The 15823-nt window shown below is 59.1% G+C and overlaps 1 protein-coding gene and 1 long non-coding RNA gene across 3 annotated transcripts; one reads left to right on the plus strand and one right to left on the minus strand.

The window, feature by feature from the left end:
- Positions 1 to 2259: 2259 nt before the first annotated feature.
- Positions 2260 to 14779, minus strand: ARID5A (AT-rich interaction domain 5A). 2 transcript variants are annotated; one of them, XM_027128958.1, is made up of 7 exons: positions 7897 to 8320; positions 7157 to 7272; positions 5600 to 5720; positions 5189 to 5241; positions 4648 to 4745; positions 4226 to 4385; positions 2260 to 3872 (listed from the first exon to the last, which is right to left on the minus strand). In XM_027128958.1, exons 3-7 carry the CDS (start codon positions 5652 to 5654, stop codon positions 2646 to 2648), a joined length of 1593 nt encoding a protein of 530 aa, XP_026984759.1. In that variant the 5' UTR covers positions 5655 to 5720; positions 7157 to 7272; positions 7897 to 8320; the 3' UTR covers positions 2260 to 2645. The 2 variants fall into 2 exon arrangements, with proteins under 2 accessions (XP_026984759.1, XP_026984758.1); XM_027128957.1 differs by lacking the exon at positions 7897 to 8320 and adding an exon at positions 14684 to 14779 and having other exon boundaries at positions 2268 to 3872.
- On the plus strand, positions 7293 to 10265 carry LOC113632072 (uncharacterized). Its single transcript, XR_003437657.1, has 4 exons — positions 7293 to 7773; positions 7962 to 8080; positions 8316 to 8441; positions 10219 to 10265. It is a non-coding gene; the product is annotated as an uncharacterized LOC113632072 (long non-coding RNA).
- Positions 14780 to 15823: the final 1044 nt, after the last annotated feature.

Genomic DNA, 15823 nt, shown 5'->3' on the forward strand with positions numbered 1-15823 from the left:
GGGCAGTGGTGATGGTCGCCCACCATTGTGAATGTACTCAGTGCCGCTGAATTGTACTTAAAAATTGTACTTAAAAATGGTTAAAATGGTAAAGGTTATGCCAAGTTACGTTTGCCATAACAAAACTGCACAGTCCACTCCCAGCCCTATTTTTCTCCCCAACGCTTCTCCTGACACTCTGTATTTTATTCATTTTTTAATTGACTGCCTCTCCCATAGGGCGTCAGCTCCACGAGGGCAGAAACTTGAAGGTTCTGTCCACTGGGGTGTCCATCCAACACCTAAAACAGCACCTGGCACCCACTGGAAATAGACCGTGTTTGTCAAACGGCCTCTACTTAGACTGTCCCTGGGAAAAGGGCTGGGACTGTGGGGACATCCCTTTCAGAGTCGCCTCCGCTCACCACCGCCGACAGCTCAAACACCACAGATGGTTTGGAAGGAGTCCTAAAAAGACCCTGAAACGTGGTTTATGCCTCAAAGGCAGGTGCTGGCCTGTGGGTCCCCAGGGCAGAGTCAGGGACTGTTGGGACAGGGCAGGTGACACAAAGGAAAGAGTATAAAAACCACGATGACCTGGGATGCACCTGTCCGCCTAGGGCGGCAGTGCCAGGAAGCATGTACAGGGTGCCCTTCCAGCGAGCCAGGCACTCCACGCAGCCCAGCCTGGCACCTGAGGCTGCGGGGCCTCTCGGAGCTGCTGCTTCATTTGTAAATAGGGATGGTACCATCCCCGGGAATTGAGAGTGAGGAAAATCATGGAGAGCTAGCACGCCGGAGCTGCAGGGCACAGGGCACAGAGGTTTTCCAGGAAGCACGTCCACTTTCAGCCCTGGTGTTTGCTGATGCCCAAGCAGAGCCACAGCGTCCCCCACCCCCACCCCCACCCCCGCCCGGGGACCAGCTCAGCATGAGGATACTCACATGGAAAGGAGTATTTCCCAGAGCAGCCTCCAGAGGGCGCCACCATCACGGCTCTGAGCCACCCGAGCTCAAGTTTTGCTGCCAGGCCACCAGCCCACCTCTGTGCCAGGGTGAGGCCGCTGTGGCTTTGCAGATGAAGGGGACCCCAGCAACCCTGCCCCGTATCGGGCAGGGCCCCCCACACAGCAGATGCCCCTACCCAGGGGGTCTGTAGCCCAGCACCCAGGGCACTTGCAGGGAGGGTGGCCAGAGAATTCGGTCCTCTTCCTGTTCCTCGTCAACCACGGAGACTCCAGAGGCTCAGAGGGATGGGAGCACGTGGGTGCTGCGGGAGCCGGGAACTCGGGCTACTTGGGCTGGCGCCTGGCTTCTCCCCAGAGGAGGAAGGGAATCCAGACATGTCCCTGCAGAGCCTGAGTGTTCACAACAGCGGTGACCACCTGCCAGATACCCCATCGCCAGCTGATAGATCTGATGCCATAAGTCAGGACCCTGAGGCCAATAGTGGCACTGCCCTTCCAGGAACCTGTATGAAGTTCAGCAGGCAGCTGTGCCCGGCTCCCGGGAACAGGCAGCCTGAGGAAGGGAGGGAAGCAGTGCCTCTGACAGGGGCACCCCTCCCACTGAGACAGGCGGGGGCACACTGCTCCCCAGGCAGAGCCTGAAGGAAGGAGGGCGTTAGGCTGCACGGTTTGAGCCCCTGGAGCAACCACATCTGAAATATGGCAGATGCCCCAGGCCAAGATTGTAACCCCTTTACCCCTCTCTTTCCCTCCAGGTGCCCCCAGTAGGAACCTCCTGTGCCCCACACCCTTGTGTCGCAGGCAGCTGGGGGTGAAGCGGGGGGCTCACCAGGAAGATTCAGCAGCAGCCTGGCAAGTCTGCATCCACCACCAGGGCGGACCAGCGCTTCCTGCTCACACCCTCAGCCCCCAGGGGTGCTGCAGGGCGCCCTGTGGCTTAGCTCAGAGCATTGGAGTCATGCCTGAGTGCACAGCTCTGCTCCCCCACTTACCTGCTGGGGAACCTGGGCAAGTCCCCAGCCCTCTCTGCGCCTCAGGCCCCCATCTGTACCATGAGGTAGGCAAAAGGCAGCTGTCCTGGGGCGCAACTAGCCAAGCGGATTGAAGGCACAGGACGAAGGGCACAGCCTGCTGAGGTATGTGCGGGAGGCTGGGTTTGGCTCTGGGTCCACCCTTCACTGGGGTGATGGCATCCCAGGCCCGAGCAGGTGCCGGGCAGGTCCCTCTCCCTGGCTCCCCTGTGTCAGCCTGTGGGAGGCACCACCCGCAAGGATGCCCCCACCTTGCCCTTGCAAAGGTCCACGCCACACACCTCAGGGCTGCATGGATTCACAGGCGTTTTATTGGCTTTTCCGTAGGCAGCCCGGATGCCTCACGCTGCTAACCAGCCCCTCGACCCCTCACCCCACTCCTGGCCTCTGTTCTGGGGCCCCGGCTGGGAGCTGTCAGCCTTAACGTCTTCTCCCAAGGCCTTGCAACCACTGGGTCCCCAGCCCCTGGGCTCGGGCTGCCTCCTCGAGAGATAAACCCACTTTTCTCACTGCCTCTCTTTGGGCCAGGCTCCCAAGCCGAGGGCGCATCCCTGCGTCAGGCACGGCCGAGTTCTCCCGAGGAGTGGGCTCCACCCCAGAGCCCTTTGCCGGTGCCTACCCATCCCAGGCTGAGTCAGACCCTGTGCACAGTGTTGCGGGCTCAGTCCTACAGCTTGGTGTTGAGGTGGAAGGAGAAGTGGGGCACTGCATAGGTTGTGGCAGGTGGCACGTGCCACGCAGACGAGGCTGGGCAAAGTCTGTGACGCAGGGCACTGTCGAAGGATGCGGGGGGGAAGTGCATCAGGCCAGCGGCCATGGGTGAGGGTGCTGCAGTGGCCAGGAGGTGGGCTGGGAAGGCCGGGATGACCAGGGGGCTGAAGGGGAGTGTGGCCTGGCCCTTTAAGGGGTCCAGGGTGCCGGCGAAGTTCAGCGGGCAGCGCAGCATGGTGCCCCTGCAGGCCTCTGGGAGGGTGGGCCCCAGGGCCGGGCCCAGCAGGCAGGAGACGGCCAAGTCGGGCCCCACAGACTTGGTCCCGCACTCCTTGGCATCCACCTCCTTAAGAAAGGGAGACACTGCCCGCAGTTTTTTGCCGCCATGGACCAAGCCCTCTTCCTCCAGGCTGCGCTTGTTGCCCAGGCCTGGGCTGCTTGGGAAGGTGGTCAGGGGCACGGGGCTCTCAGCAGGGACCTTGGCCATGGGGGACACCCAGCAGGCTTTGGGTTTGGGGTACAGGCCCCTTCTGGAGCCGCCCTTGTGGAATGCAGAGGGGTGGTCGGCATCCCCACCCCACACCCGCTGGGGCTCTTTGGCTGGCAGCCCCTCTTCTTTGCCAGGAGGCCCCAATAACACCCCATCTTTAAGACTGGGGAAGAAGTCCCGAGGGTGCTGGCTGACAGGCTTCAGCACCTCGGTGGGGTAGGCGTGGAAGCAGCCAGTGAAGATGGGGGCCGACGGGTGAGGGCCCACCTGAGCCTCCTCCTTGAGGCTGCCACCAGGGCCCTGTGTTCCCTCCGGAGGCGTCAGCCGGTGCCTGGAGTTCTCAGCCTGCCCTCCTGGGCTCCGGGGATTCTCCAGGGGCCGAATAGCTGGGGGTGCCTGGGGCTCCCCACCTGCCCCGTGGCGGCAGCCCTCCTCCTGGCACTGCAAGGCCTCCGCCTTGCTCACCTGGGCCAGAAGCTTCTTTTTGGCCAGTGGTGACATGATACCATGTGTCCCTTTGCAGTAGAAGCTGGACAGAAGCCGCCTGTAGGCCTCAGGGCAGCCGCTGGCACCCACGAAGGGCAGAGAGGGCCCAGGGGCTGGGCCTCGCTGTTCCATGCCGTCCCTGGAGGGCTCCTGGCTAGGAAGCCTTGCCAGGTCAGGGGCATCTGTTTTGGTCTTTCCTGGCATCATCTGGAAAGAGAGAAAAGGCCAGGCCTCAGGGCTGGGTGTGAGCCATGCACCCTGACCTGGGCACTTGGTGACAGCAAGGTCCCAAGGGGGCACCCAGGAGCCTCTGCTAGCCCTTCCAGCACCTTTGTGCAAAATTTTCAAAAGGTGTCCCATCCTCTGAATAGACACAGCCTGGGGTCAGGACACAGGGACTGGTGAACGGGGTACAGACTGGAGTTCAGACCCTACCCACGCACCCACCAGTGCTGCCCTCAGAGGAAGTTCTGGGTGTCCTAGGCAGGGAGCCCTGCGGCCAAGGTGAGGACAGGTACGGGGCGCTGTGAGGGGCAGGGCATGAGGCGGCCAGAGCTCACCTGGTCCACCCGCTTCTCCTCCTTGGCTTTCTTTGGCCTCTCAGTGGCCCCGTCATCCCCCCGATGCTCCTTGGCCATCTTGTACTGCTTCCTGGGCTTGGAGGGGGGCAGGGGCTTGTCATCCTCTCCCTTCAGGTGCCGCACGTATGGGAGGACCAACCTGAGGAGGAACCGGGCACGCTGACCAGGAGGCCAGGCTGGCAGCAGGCTCCCACCGCTCCAGGCCTACCCGGCCTCCTCCAGCCCCAGACCGCGAACACCCCTGCCCGGCAAGCACACAGACAACCCACGGGGGCCCGCGCTCTCCCTCATCTCGTCCAGGAGGCCTGCAGGCCTGCAGTCTGCCCTCCCCGCTCAGGGCCCTGCTGGTCCAACCCTGGGGGTGAAGGCCCAGGTCCTGTGAGCCGCGGGCCTGGCCGTACCTCTCGTAGTGGCGGCGTGTGCACGTGGCCGCGCTGGTGCTGCCCGGGCTGCCCCCCAGCTCGTCATACACGTTCTTCCAGAGGCGGCGGCCAGTCACCTGCAAGGATGCCACGTGAAGGCATGGCCGGCGGGCACCCCCTGGCCACGGGGTCCTCACAGCTTGGGGTCCCCACTTGGATGCAGTTTTGCAGCTGCTTCTCCAGCAGTGGGGCGGCGAGGTTGGAGGGGGCTCCCCTGGCTGCCAGCCAGGTCTCCTGCCCAGGGGCCGCCCGAGTGCTGGCCCAAGCAGCTTTCCAAGCACGAGGACAGAACAGATGGGAAAGAGAGGAAATCTTGCTTTGAGCAGCAAAGTAGCAGCGGGCAAGGCGGGTCCCTCCTTCTCCCCGTAGCACACAGGGGAACTGGGGAAGGGCAGGGTTTGGGACGCTGCCTCGTCCTCCTGTCTAGTGGTAAGGGCAGCTCTGTTGGGCTCACTCTCTTCCCCCAGCTTGACGTGCCAGGAGATGCAGCAGGGTGAGGCCTCAGAGGTGCTGTCCTTACCAGCTCATAGGCCCCCAGCTTCTCCACGGCCTTGTAGATCTTCCACAGGTTAACTGGAGAAAAGAGAGGGCAGGGCCACTCTCAGTCTTGGCAGGAGGAAGGGGTAGCCAGCAGCCTGTCCCCCTGGCCCTGTCAGGCAGGCACAGAACCAGCACGTACCCAGACAGGGCCACTGGGATGGCTAGGCAGGCCACGCCCCGTGCACTGGGGGCCCAGTGGCCTGTGAGGGTGGAAATCCAGCCCCACCCACTGCCAGCCCTGTGCCTGGAGGGGGGCACCCTTTCCGTGTACAACCCCCGTGGGCTGGCGGCGTCCAGGGTTACCCAGAACGGAGGTGCTCCCCGATGCCCTGCCTGGGTGGGGGTCCCCTGCCGGGCGCCCCCCCTCCCTGCCTGCACCCCAGGGACGCACTCTGCTTGAAGCCGAGATGGGGCACCCTCTGGATGGGCGTGTGTCGCTCCTTCATGAACTTGTAGAGGCTGACCAGGAAGGCCTGCTCCTCCTCCCGCTCCCCGCCTGCCTCGGGGGAGTCCTGGGGAAAAAACATGAGGCAGCAGCATGAGCCCTCAGTTGCTGGGAGGCTGGGGACGGGCGGAACCTCAGGCTGCTGGGGAGGAAAGAGATGCGTGGCCCCCAGGCTCCCACAGGAGGGAGCAGACCCCCAGACCCAGCTCTGGGCTGCATTGCTTGTTCCTGGGGTCAAAAAGGCACAGGTGTCAGCTATTAGTGCCCAGAACCCCAGGTCAGGGTCCACAGAGGCCCTGGGAGCAGCCCTGCACCTTCTCCAAGTTTCTGACCACTTCTTCCACTTGTCACATCTGCATCTCAGCTCCTCTACCACACTGTGAGTTCCTGGCGGTAGGCGCAGTGTCCCCAGGGCTCCCAGCAGCCTCCGTGGTCCAGGTTGAAGGAACAAAAGTGCCTGGTGCTCTCTAGCTCTGTGGCGCCGCACCGCCAGGCCTGACTCTGTGACCCGCCCGTCCACGTGCTTAACTCAGGGAGGGGAGACCCTGTCCTGGGCTCCAACTGGCACTTCTGTCAGATGCACAGGTCTTTTGGTTTCTGCTCTCGGGGAATTTCTGCCGATGCTGTTCACGTGGCTGGTAGCTCAGGGCAGGGGGCTACTGTTAGGCTGGGGCTGAGGTCCTGGCAGGGCAGGCCCCAAACACGAGAAGGACGAAAAACACCAGGGCCTAGAACCGTGCAGAGAGCCACGTGCTCCAAAAATACTCTATTCAAGTACCATGTCCCTGATTTTGACTAATCAAAGACCTCTGGTAATAAGCAAGCCACCTCATATGTTAATGCACGGAATTGGCACACACTGGAGCCCAAGGCAGCTGTTCTCTGGAGCCTCGGAATGAAGGCGCTCTGACCACAGCTTCAAATGAATGTGCTCTTCTATTCCTCTTCTCTGAACTCCAGGCGATCTGTTAAAACCTGTTCCCACTTGCAGCTACTCTTCTACACGAATCAGGATTCCTACTCCAGCCTGTGCCACCAAAGCAAATGGCCGAAAAGCACGACGCTGAGGAGCGAGGCTGCCCACTCCCACCTCGCTGGCCAGCACAGCGGCGCTGATCTCACGAGCTGACTCTAAGGGCCATGTTACCGATGTGGATGGACGGAAGGATGTAAATGTAGTTTCACATCGTAGAATAGTGCTTTTGTCTGTTTCATATGTCAGGGTTCCAGGTAATCCTCATTTGATAAAAGGGTTCTGCCATAGAAACCAAGCCTGAAACCCTAGCTGGGGTGATGGGTGAGCCTTCCTGTCTGCCCCGCTCCCAGCGCCCAGTGCAGGGCCCAGGACAGCGGGGCTGGGCCCCTTTCCAGGCTCTCTGCAGGATGGGGGGTAGGGAACACATCTCCAGGGAGTCTCCATGTTCACCTGGGAGGCTACACACAGGTGGGGCGGGGGTGAGGGAGGGGCAGGGAAGAGGGCCCCAGGGGGGTCGTCCAACTCACCTCCAGCTGGACGGGGCTCTGGCTCCTGTTCTGCTCAGCGTCGGGTTGAGGAGACACAGGTGGGTCTAGGGGGTCACCATCCTCTGACTGTTTCCTTTTGCCTTTGACAGGAGGTGCTGGAAGGAGAGGAAGAGGGAGAGAAGGGGGGAGGAGGGAGAGAACGTGAGATGCTGGCAGGGAGGAGCGGGCGGCAGGAGGGCCAGGTGAGTATTCAAGAGGAGGGGGTGAGTCCTCGCCGCCGTCCTCTGCTGCGTGTCCTCTGCACGCGGTCCCGGCTGCTGCAGGCAGCCCTCTAAACACACACAGGGCTCCCCCGACTCTGCCCCCCTCCCCTCTCAGCCCCACCAGGCCCCGCCCACACCACACCTGACACTTCTCCTTCCTCCATTCCAGCCCTCTGCCCACAACTTCGAAGGAAACCCTAAATCACCTTGGGGTCAAGTGACAGGAGACCGGCACTGGGGCCGTGGTGCTCGGGGAAATCATGTCTCCAAAACCTGCCCCACCTTCAGGCAGAAAGTTTGGGAAAGCTGCAGAGGCTTCCATGATTGTGGACCCCCAAAGCACCACGGGGGGCTGCTTGGACCATAAACCCTCCAGAAATAATCAAGAAGAGGGTAAGTTCCTATTTGTGAAGCACCCAGCCTTTGCCTGAGGCACCAGCAGAGTCCTCACTGCCCCTAATTAGGCCACACCGCTCCCCTCACCTGCACGGTTCCTGGTGACCTTTCAGGTCTCACCTGACAAGTCGCTTCCTCGGAGTGGCCCTTCCCAGCCCCCAGCCAAGCACAGCACTTCTCTCTAGTCATCCTCTAGCCATCCTCACACCATCCAGATGGGCCATCCAGACTGAGATGCCCACGGCTTGTCTGGCCTCCTGAGAACTTCGTGAGGCCGCCCAGCAACCCACAAAGTAGGTGGCAGGTAAGCGAGAATGAGTGTCTCACAACAACCTGACAGAGGGGAGGGAGGAGCCAGGGGCTTGGTTTTACTAAGGGCGTCCTGAGAGCTGATGGCTGCAAAGACACAGCACCCCTGCCGCTGCCAAAGCACAGCCACTGCGAGCTGCTCTGGCTGGCAGCAGGTGTGAGACCGGGAGCCCATGTCCTCTGACCTTTTCTTTTTTTCTTTCCTTTCTCCTTTTGGTTAATCCTTAAAGAACTGTCCTGGTTCGCTCCAACTCAAGAAATCCTTACTGCTGGGAACGTGCAAGATTCCCCCTCCAACCCAGACAGAAAAAGAATCTCCTTAAGAACAAGAAACCCGCGCCAGAGTGACCCACAAGGTCAGCAGTACCCAGAAGCACGAGCTGCAGAACCTCCGGCCGCTGAACAGTGTCCCCTTGCGTAGCTGTTCACAAGGGCGCTGTGCAGGGTCTTGGCTCTGTGTCCCTGGCCCTTTCATGTATGTTCTCTCATGGAGTCCCAGAGGAATCCCATTTTAAGGGAGGCTGGGGGGACTGAAGCCAGAGAGGTTAAGTTGCTTGCCGCCCTGAGGGACCAGATTCAAAACAAGGTCTGTCTGACCACCAGTCCAGGGGCCTGGCCTCGCCACCACTGCGGCTGCTGTATCACCAACACCGCGAAGCCTTGGTGGAGAGTCCAAATAAACCGCGAAGAGAAACCCAGCCTAACACTTGTCAAGCATGAGTTGGGCCTGGGCCGTCCTTGCAGGCTGGCTCCTGACCACTGGAGACACGGTCAATCTCCAGAAATAAGTGGGTGCTAATGACTGCCCCCCAAAAGACTGATGCCTTTCCAACCAGGTCCTTGGGCGAATCTGTGCCTCAGTCTCCCCTTCTGTGAAATGGGGAGAGAAGGACGCTGGAGTCCTTTGCTAACTAGCCATGAATCCCAAAGCCTTCTAGGTCATGGGCATGCCTGCATCCTCCTGTTTTTCTCCTTTCCCTTCCTGCCTTCTCTGCTCTGCTTTCACATCCTCTCTCCCTTCTTGCCTGAAACAAAAATGCTCAGCTCCGAAGGAGTCTCTCCATCGTGTTCCTGTGATGGGGCTTCTCACTGAAGCCCTCTCGCAAATTTGCTGCAAGTCAGTCACTGTCCTCGGGCCTCAGAGAAATAAGGTGGTGGGACCAGGGCCCACTGGAATCACGCGGGGAGCATTTAACAGACATGATGCCTGTCTCCCACCCCACCCCCGCGTGAGTTTGATTTAAGGTCCTTCAAGGGGCATCAGAGTTTAAAGCTCCCCAGGGGAGCTGAGAGGGCAGACAGGTTGAGAGCCACCAGGCCAGAGTGGCCCTAGTCCCTCCTGCTCAGTTCCAGAGTTGGTGAGCTCTGCCTGGGCCATTCTCTCCTGGGAAAATCTCCTGGAGTCAGGCACTTGGGTTACCTGGAAAGGAGGTCACCAATCTGAGCTGTTTAACTCCAGACGGGAAAGGGATTATAGCTTCCGTAGAGCCACAAAGGGAAACACTCTATCTCTGTGTGCGGCTGAGTCCCAGAGTGCAGCCGGCCTCCGTTCTCTCGCACCCAGGACTGGTGTTGTGCTCACTCATCCTGGCAGGGCCTTCTAGGCCCACACCCTTGCAGCCCCGATGAGGGAGGGCGGGGAGAAGTCTTTGCCCTCCTTCCCCAGCCTGTCCTGTCCCTGGCTGTCCTATCCTTCTCTTCCCCAATCATTGGTAGATCAGGGTTCCGGGTAAATCTTCATTTGGAAAAAGAGTTCTGCTACAAGAAATAAGTTTGAAACCTCCTGCTGTAGGTGCCGGGTGAGTCCTCCTGCCTCCCAGAAACCCAGCTGCCGCTGAGTGACCGCTGCTGCCATGAGCCACTGAGTTCCTGTCTTGCCCCGAGCTTATGGGTGTATAGATCCCCTCTGAGCACAAAGCCTCAGATGCCGTGTTGTAATGGAGGTGGATTCAGTTACAAAAAGAAAACCTCTGCTCTCCAAAGGCATGCCCTTCAGACATCGCCTTTTCCATCCAGGAAGCAATAATGACAATAATGGTTATTATTTATGTTTACTTTAATCTATCTGGAATCTGTAAGGTATGAGGGGCTTCCCTGGTGGCACAGTGGTTAAGAATCTGCCTGCCAATGCAGGGGACAAGGGTTCGAGCCCTGGTCCGGGAAGATCCCACATGCCGCAGAGCAACTAAGCCCGTGAGCCATGACTACTGAGCCCTAGTGCCACAACTACTGAAGCCCGCGCGCCTAGAGTCCGTTCTCAACAAGAGAAGCCGCCGCCATGAGAAGCCCACGCACCGCAACGAAGAGTAGCCCCCATTCGCTGCAACTAGAGAAAACCCGCGTGCAGAAATGAAGACCCAACACAGCCAAAAATAAATAAATTTATAAGGTACGAGATAGGGGTTTAACCATACTTCCCCATGGGTGGGTGGTCCCAGTATTGACTGAGTGATCTCCTCCCCCAATAATCTGAAATGCTACTTTCCCCACAATCTGCAGGCTTGTAAGGAACACTTTGGGGGCTGGTTTTGGACTTTCTCTTCTGCTTGATTCACTGTGGAATGCTGGACCCATGCACAGTTTTAATTTCTGTAGCCTTGTAACACAACGTACTATTCGGAGCATAAGTCCCCCATCATTACTCCTCTTAGAAAATTCCTTCTGAAGTTTAGGATAATTCTGTCTCATAGAAAGGAAAGAAGAAAAAAAGGAAGGGAGGGAGGGAGGAAGCGGCGGGGGGGGGGGGGGGGGGAAGAAAAGAAAAGAAGAAAAACCACTGAGGTTTTCATTGAATTGCATTTACATTTAGAAATTACTTTGAAAGATAATAACACCTTTCTGATAGTGCATCTTCCTCTGCAGGACCACGTGTCTCCGTAGATTCAGGTCTCCCTCTGCAGTGCTCAGAGGTTCCTGCTCACAGGCCCTGTGCATCCCTGTTGAGCTTATTTCCCGAGTTTTGTGCAGCTAGGCAATAGTGTGAGAAGAACCCTGACAATGACAGCAGGACTAAGCTCACAGCCCGCTGCCATTTCCTCATCTCTGGGGCCCTTGTGACCCAGCCCCTCACTGGCAGCGAGGGGGCGTGGCAGGTGCTGGGCAGTGGGATGGCTCAGGCTCCTCCTGTGTTAGGAATCTGTCTCTGTTCAGCTCCATGGCTCTGTAAAAGTCAAGCTTAACCCTAGATCCTAATACCACAGCAGTGAAGAGGTTAATTTCAGTCGCTGGCTGCAAAAGTGGAGATTCCCAAAGTGAAGCCCACCTGTTCTCAGGCCCCTCTCTCCCTCTCTTTCCACACTATGTACTCCACCAACTGAAATCAGTCTCTGCTAGGCCCTGGAGTAGGCACTTCCATACATTAGCTCACTGCATCTTCCCAGCACCCAGTGGGTATTATTTCCCCCCCTTTAACGATACAACACCTGAGGCTCTGAGAGGGTCAATAACTTGCCTGAAGTCACACAGCTTTCTAGTGGCAAAGCTGGGATTTGGAACCAGTGCAGTCTGCCTGTCCCAAGACACTGAACCCTGAGATCTAAAGTTTTTTAATGGGAGCAGGGAGACCCCAAGTTCCTTCTCTGTGCTCAGAGGGTGCCCATTTGCCCACCCTCCCTGGGGGATCTGCAGTCTCCCGCCACAGCATTCCTGTTAGTCTGCTGCCCTGCCAGATGAACTGAAAGCAGATGAGAGTGGGGCAGGAGGAGGGATGGGGAGGGGGCTCTGACTCCACACAGGTGCTTCTGTACCTTAGTTTACCTGTCTATAAGGTGGGTGTGTTAGACCCCCCATGGGCCCAACGTTCTAAGCAGAACAAAGCAAGAAACGAGGCTCCCCGTACCAACCACAGTTGACTGTGTGCACATGTGTGCGCGCATCCCTCAGTGAGATCTGAGGTCTGCCTGTCCTGCTCACTCCCTGGTGTGTCTCAGCGCCTGGAGTCCTGCCCAGCAGAGAGCAGGTGCTCCAAAAACACAAGCCCCACTGAGCCTTACCGGTGCAGTATGAGCTACCTGACCTCAGATAGTGCTGATGCTGAGAGCCGCCCGGCTGTGACTAGTTCAAGGCCTGCCTCTCTCTCTCTTTCTCTCTCTCTCTCTCCTCCCCCCGCCCCCTCCCCCGCCTCATTCACCCTTGGTGTGATGGAAAGGAAGCGACACTTCCTTTCATGAAAAGTCACCCACTGGGAGCACCGTGTCAATTACCACAATAATGGTAACAGCAGCCTCAATAACAACCAGCAGACCGGCCACACCTCCTCGCCTAAGGCCGTTGGCTTAAGTTTCTCTTAGCTGGAGCTGGAGCTGAAACAAAGACAGCCTTTGAAGGGGCCAGTCCACTCTGTGGCCCAGGAGCCGGCTGCCTGGCAGTCTCCGTGTGGAGCTCGCTCCAGCGTGGTTTGGGGAAGGGGGACCTGCCAAGGGCTGTGCTCCAGCCAGCGCTAAGGACAGACGGACGACCGGGACATGGAAGCCCAGAGGGCACAGGGTGCAGCTCCCGACCCAGCCCTGCCTCTGGGTGTCAGCTGGGGGAAGAGGGGAGTCAGGGTCTAGGAACATCTGAGGCCAAGATGACAGCCTTGAGTGTAGAAAAGTGGGGGCATGGGGGCACCAGATACGACACTGCCAACTCCCAAGCCCTGCTGGAATTCGGCCGCCCTTTAGCCGGCTCTGGGATATCCTAAAAGACCCTGTTCCAGGATGGGGCTGAATCCCCACTGTCCCTCCCCTCCAAGTCTGGGTGATATTTGACAGTAACAGTAACGGCTCCATCTACGGACCGTTTCCTGTGTCCTCACGGACTACATTTCCTGCACCTACTCCACCTATGGGGGAACCAGGCTTGGCAGCGGCTTGTCCAAAACACTGGCCAACAGTAGAGGCACAGCCAGGACGGAGCTGTGTCAGCTGCCTGACCTCTGCCTGGGGCACTCGTTTGCCTCTCAGCTTTTCCGCTCCGCTCCTAGAGCACCCCACACCCTCCGCCAAGGATGGCTCTCCAAGTCGGTACCACAAGGTCCCAGAGGGAGGGTGGGCCATCCCAGGCCAGTTTCCAGAACCATTGCGAAGGGAGAGGGGGCGGGGTCTTAAAGGCCTGATTCGTCCTCACTGCCAGACCAGGGCTGGTCTGTAAAACTCAGTTTCCCAGACTCTTAACTCATACAAGAAGGGGCTGATTCCCTGAGGTCTTTTCTACCTCTGCCGTTCCAAGTTCGAGGCCCCAGACGGGTCCCCGGGGCTTGTACGGACTCTGGAACTCCACTCCCGTGGCCCAACCCACTAGCTGCCATCTCCCATCCCTCCTCTGCCCTAACACGGCCTGTGGGCACAGAGACCCCAAGCCCCCAACCCTGGTGCTCGGGAGGGGACAAGAAGCACCTGTTCTCCTCTTCTCGGCCCCGCGGACCCCTCCTCGATAGCTGACGACCCCGCAAACAAAGGGACCCGGGGTCTGGCCAGCGAAGTGCCGCCGTACCCGCACCCTGAGCCTTCGGGGGTCCGGCAGCCGGCGACCCCCACCCCTATCCCAGCGTCCGCGGGACTGGAAGACGAGAGCCCGGCCTGGCCGCGCCCCTTGAACACCCTGCGCAGGGACCGAGACGAGGCAGCCGTGTCGTGGTCCCAGGCTCGGACTGTGCGCGAAGCCAAACTTCTCGCACGCTCGCAGCCCGCGCACCGCCACTCCTCTTCTCCCCCCCACCCCACCGCCCCCATCACTCCCGGGGCCGCCATCCCGTCCCTCCTGGAGACCCGAGGAGAGAAAAAAGAGACAAGAGAAAGATGCGCCGAGCAAAAAGGGAAGCTACTTCTTCCCTGTCGTGGGGAGCGTGGGGGTGTGTGTGTAGAGGAGGGTGGACAGGAGACAAGAAGAGAAGAGACCAGAGAAGAAAAGAAAAAAGGGAAGGGAAAAGAAAAAGAGAAAGGGTAGGGGGCGAGGAGCCGGTAACCGCCGAAGGATCAGCACGCCCCTCGGCTGAAAGAGGAACAGTTGATTCTTCAAAATGCATTGAGCAAGTTCTTCAAAGCCCGCGCAGAGTCACTTTCAGGAAACGGCGGCCGCAGTGGAAAACGTCCCGCGCGCCCAGCGGACCCCGGTGCCCCTTTCTCGGCGGCGCCGGAGGGTTCTGAGAACCACCGGGATGTGACGTCGAGAGGGGGTGGGGGGCCGGGGGGGCTGCAGGCAGAGAACTGCTGCGGACAGCTGTCACAACAAATTAGCTGAGACCAGCTCGAGATTGAAAACCACAGCAGGAAGTGGGATGACAGAACCGTACAGAACATGGTAAATTTCAGTCAAAAGACGACAAGAGTTTCGAGATAAACGCCCGGGAAGCCCCTGGCCGCCAAAACTTTTTGTCTTTCTTTTTTTTTCGAAGAGCGCGCGCCGACACCGGGCCTCACCCTCCCGCTCCGGGCGGGGGGAGCGGGCGCCCCGGTCCAGGCTAGGTCCCCACGTCCTCGCCCTCGAGTCCACCCCCGGCCCCGCTAGCCCCCCAAGGCAGCACCGACGGCTACGAGCGCCGGGGGAGACCTGGCGCCGCAACTTCGCCCTCCCACGGGGCCGCCAGCCCCATCCCGGGCCGGACCACAGAGCCGCTTACCCATGGCGCGGCGAGGTCCAGCGGCTCCAGCCCGAGATGCTCCGCACGACCCTATCTCTCGACCCCACGCTCTCCGCGCTACTGACCCGCCGAGCAGCTTGCCAGCCGCCTACCCGCGGCCCCGCCTCGCCCCGCCCGCCTCCGCTCCGCTCTGGGCTCCGGTTGGCGGGTCCGATTCTTCCGCGAGGGGCAGGGACCGCCCCCTGAGGCAGGGGAACTCTGGGAGTTGTAGTGTGCTCTTCCCCTCCCCAGTCTCCGAGACCGCGGAACTAGGCTGCTCACCTGGAGAGACTGAGGCAGGACACCCAGGAGTCACTGCTGCCTTGTGCCTCTGGAGGCAAAACTCGAGCCTTGGAAAAATCCTCCTTGCTCCTCAGCAGGGAACTGGGGGTCTGCGTGGGGTGAGCAAAGCCCTTCTGACTTTGACTTGAACTCGGTGTAAGGCATTGTCCATCTCCCTCCCAGCCCAGCATATAAGTAGTGATGGTTGGTGTTAGCTAAACAAGGACCCCGCCCAAAGTAGCAAGTCTTTGGCCAAAGCTCTGTGGGGTCCCAGAAATGCCTGGGACAGGAAACCTGATATATGTGGACGGCCAGTGTCCACATATATCTCAACGACAGAGAGGACAGCTACAAAGTGAGCAGTCGAAAGAGGGGGCATGACCCCTGCTTGGAGGGGTGAGGCTTTGGGTGGAGTGGGGGCCCGAGGAGATGCGGAGCCAGCTGCTGCAGGACTTCTGCTGGAGGGAGAAGTAACTCAGCCATACTGACATCACAGAAGAGGAAACCGAGGCTTGGGTTTGAGAGCTCAAGGTCTGGAAGCATCACTCACAATAAGCCAAAAGGTGGAAGCAACCCAGAGTCCACTGATGGATAAATGGGTGAACTGCGGTTTGTACATACAATGGAATATCACTCAACCTGAAAAAGGAAGGAAATTCTGACATGTGCTACAACATGAATGAACCTTAAATAGACCACACACAAATGATAAATACTGTATGATTCCACTTATAGTACTTAGAGTCAAATTCATGGAGCCAAATAGTAGAATGGTGGTTGCCAGGGGCTGGGGTGCAGGGGGAATAGGGAGTTAGCGCTCAATATGTACAGAGTTTCAGTTTTGCAAGATGAAAAAGT

The sequence above is a fragment of the Aethalodelphis obliquidens genome, unplaced genomic scaffold (genome assembly GCF_003676395.1).
Source record: "Aethalodelphis obliquidens isolate GAN/ISIS:26980383/991018 unplaced genomic scaffold, ASM367639v1 scaffold35, whole genome shotgun sequence".
Taxonomy (NCBI): domain Eukaryota; kingdom Metazoa; phylum Chordata; class Mammalia; order Artiodactyla; family Delphinidae; genus Aethalodelphis; species Aethalodelphis obliquidens.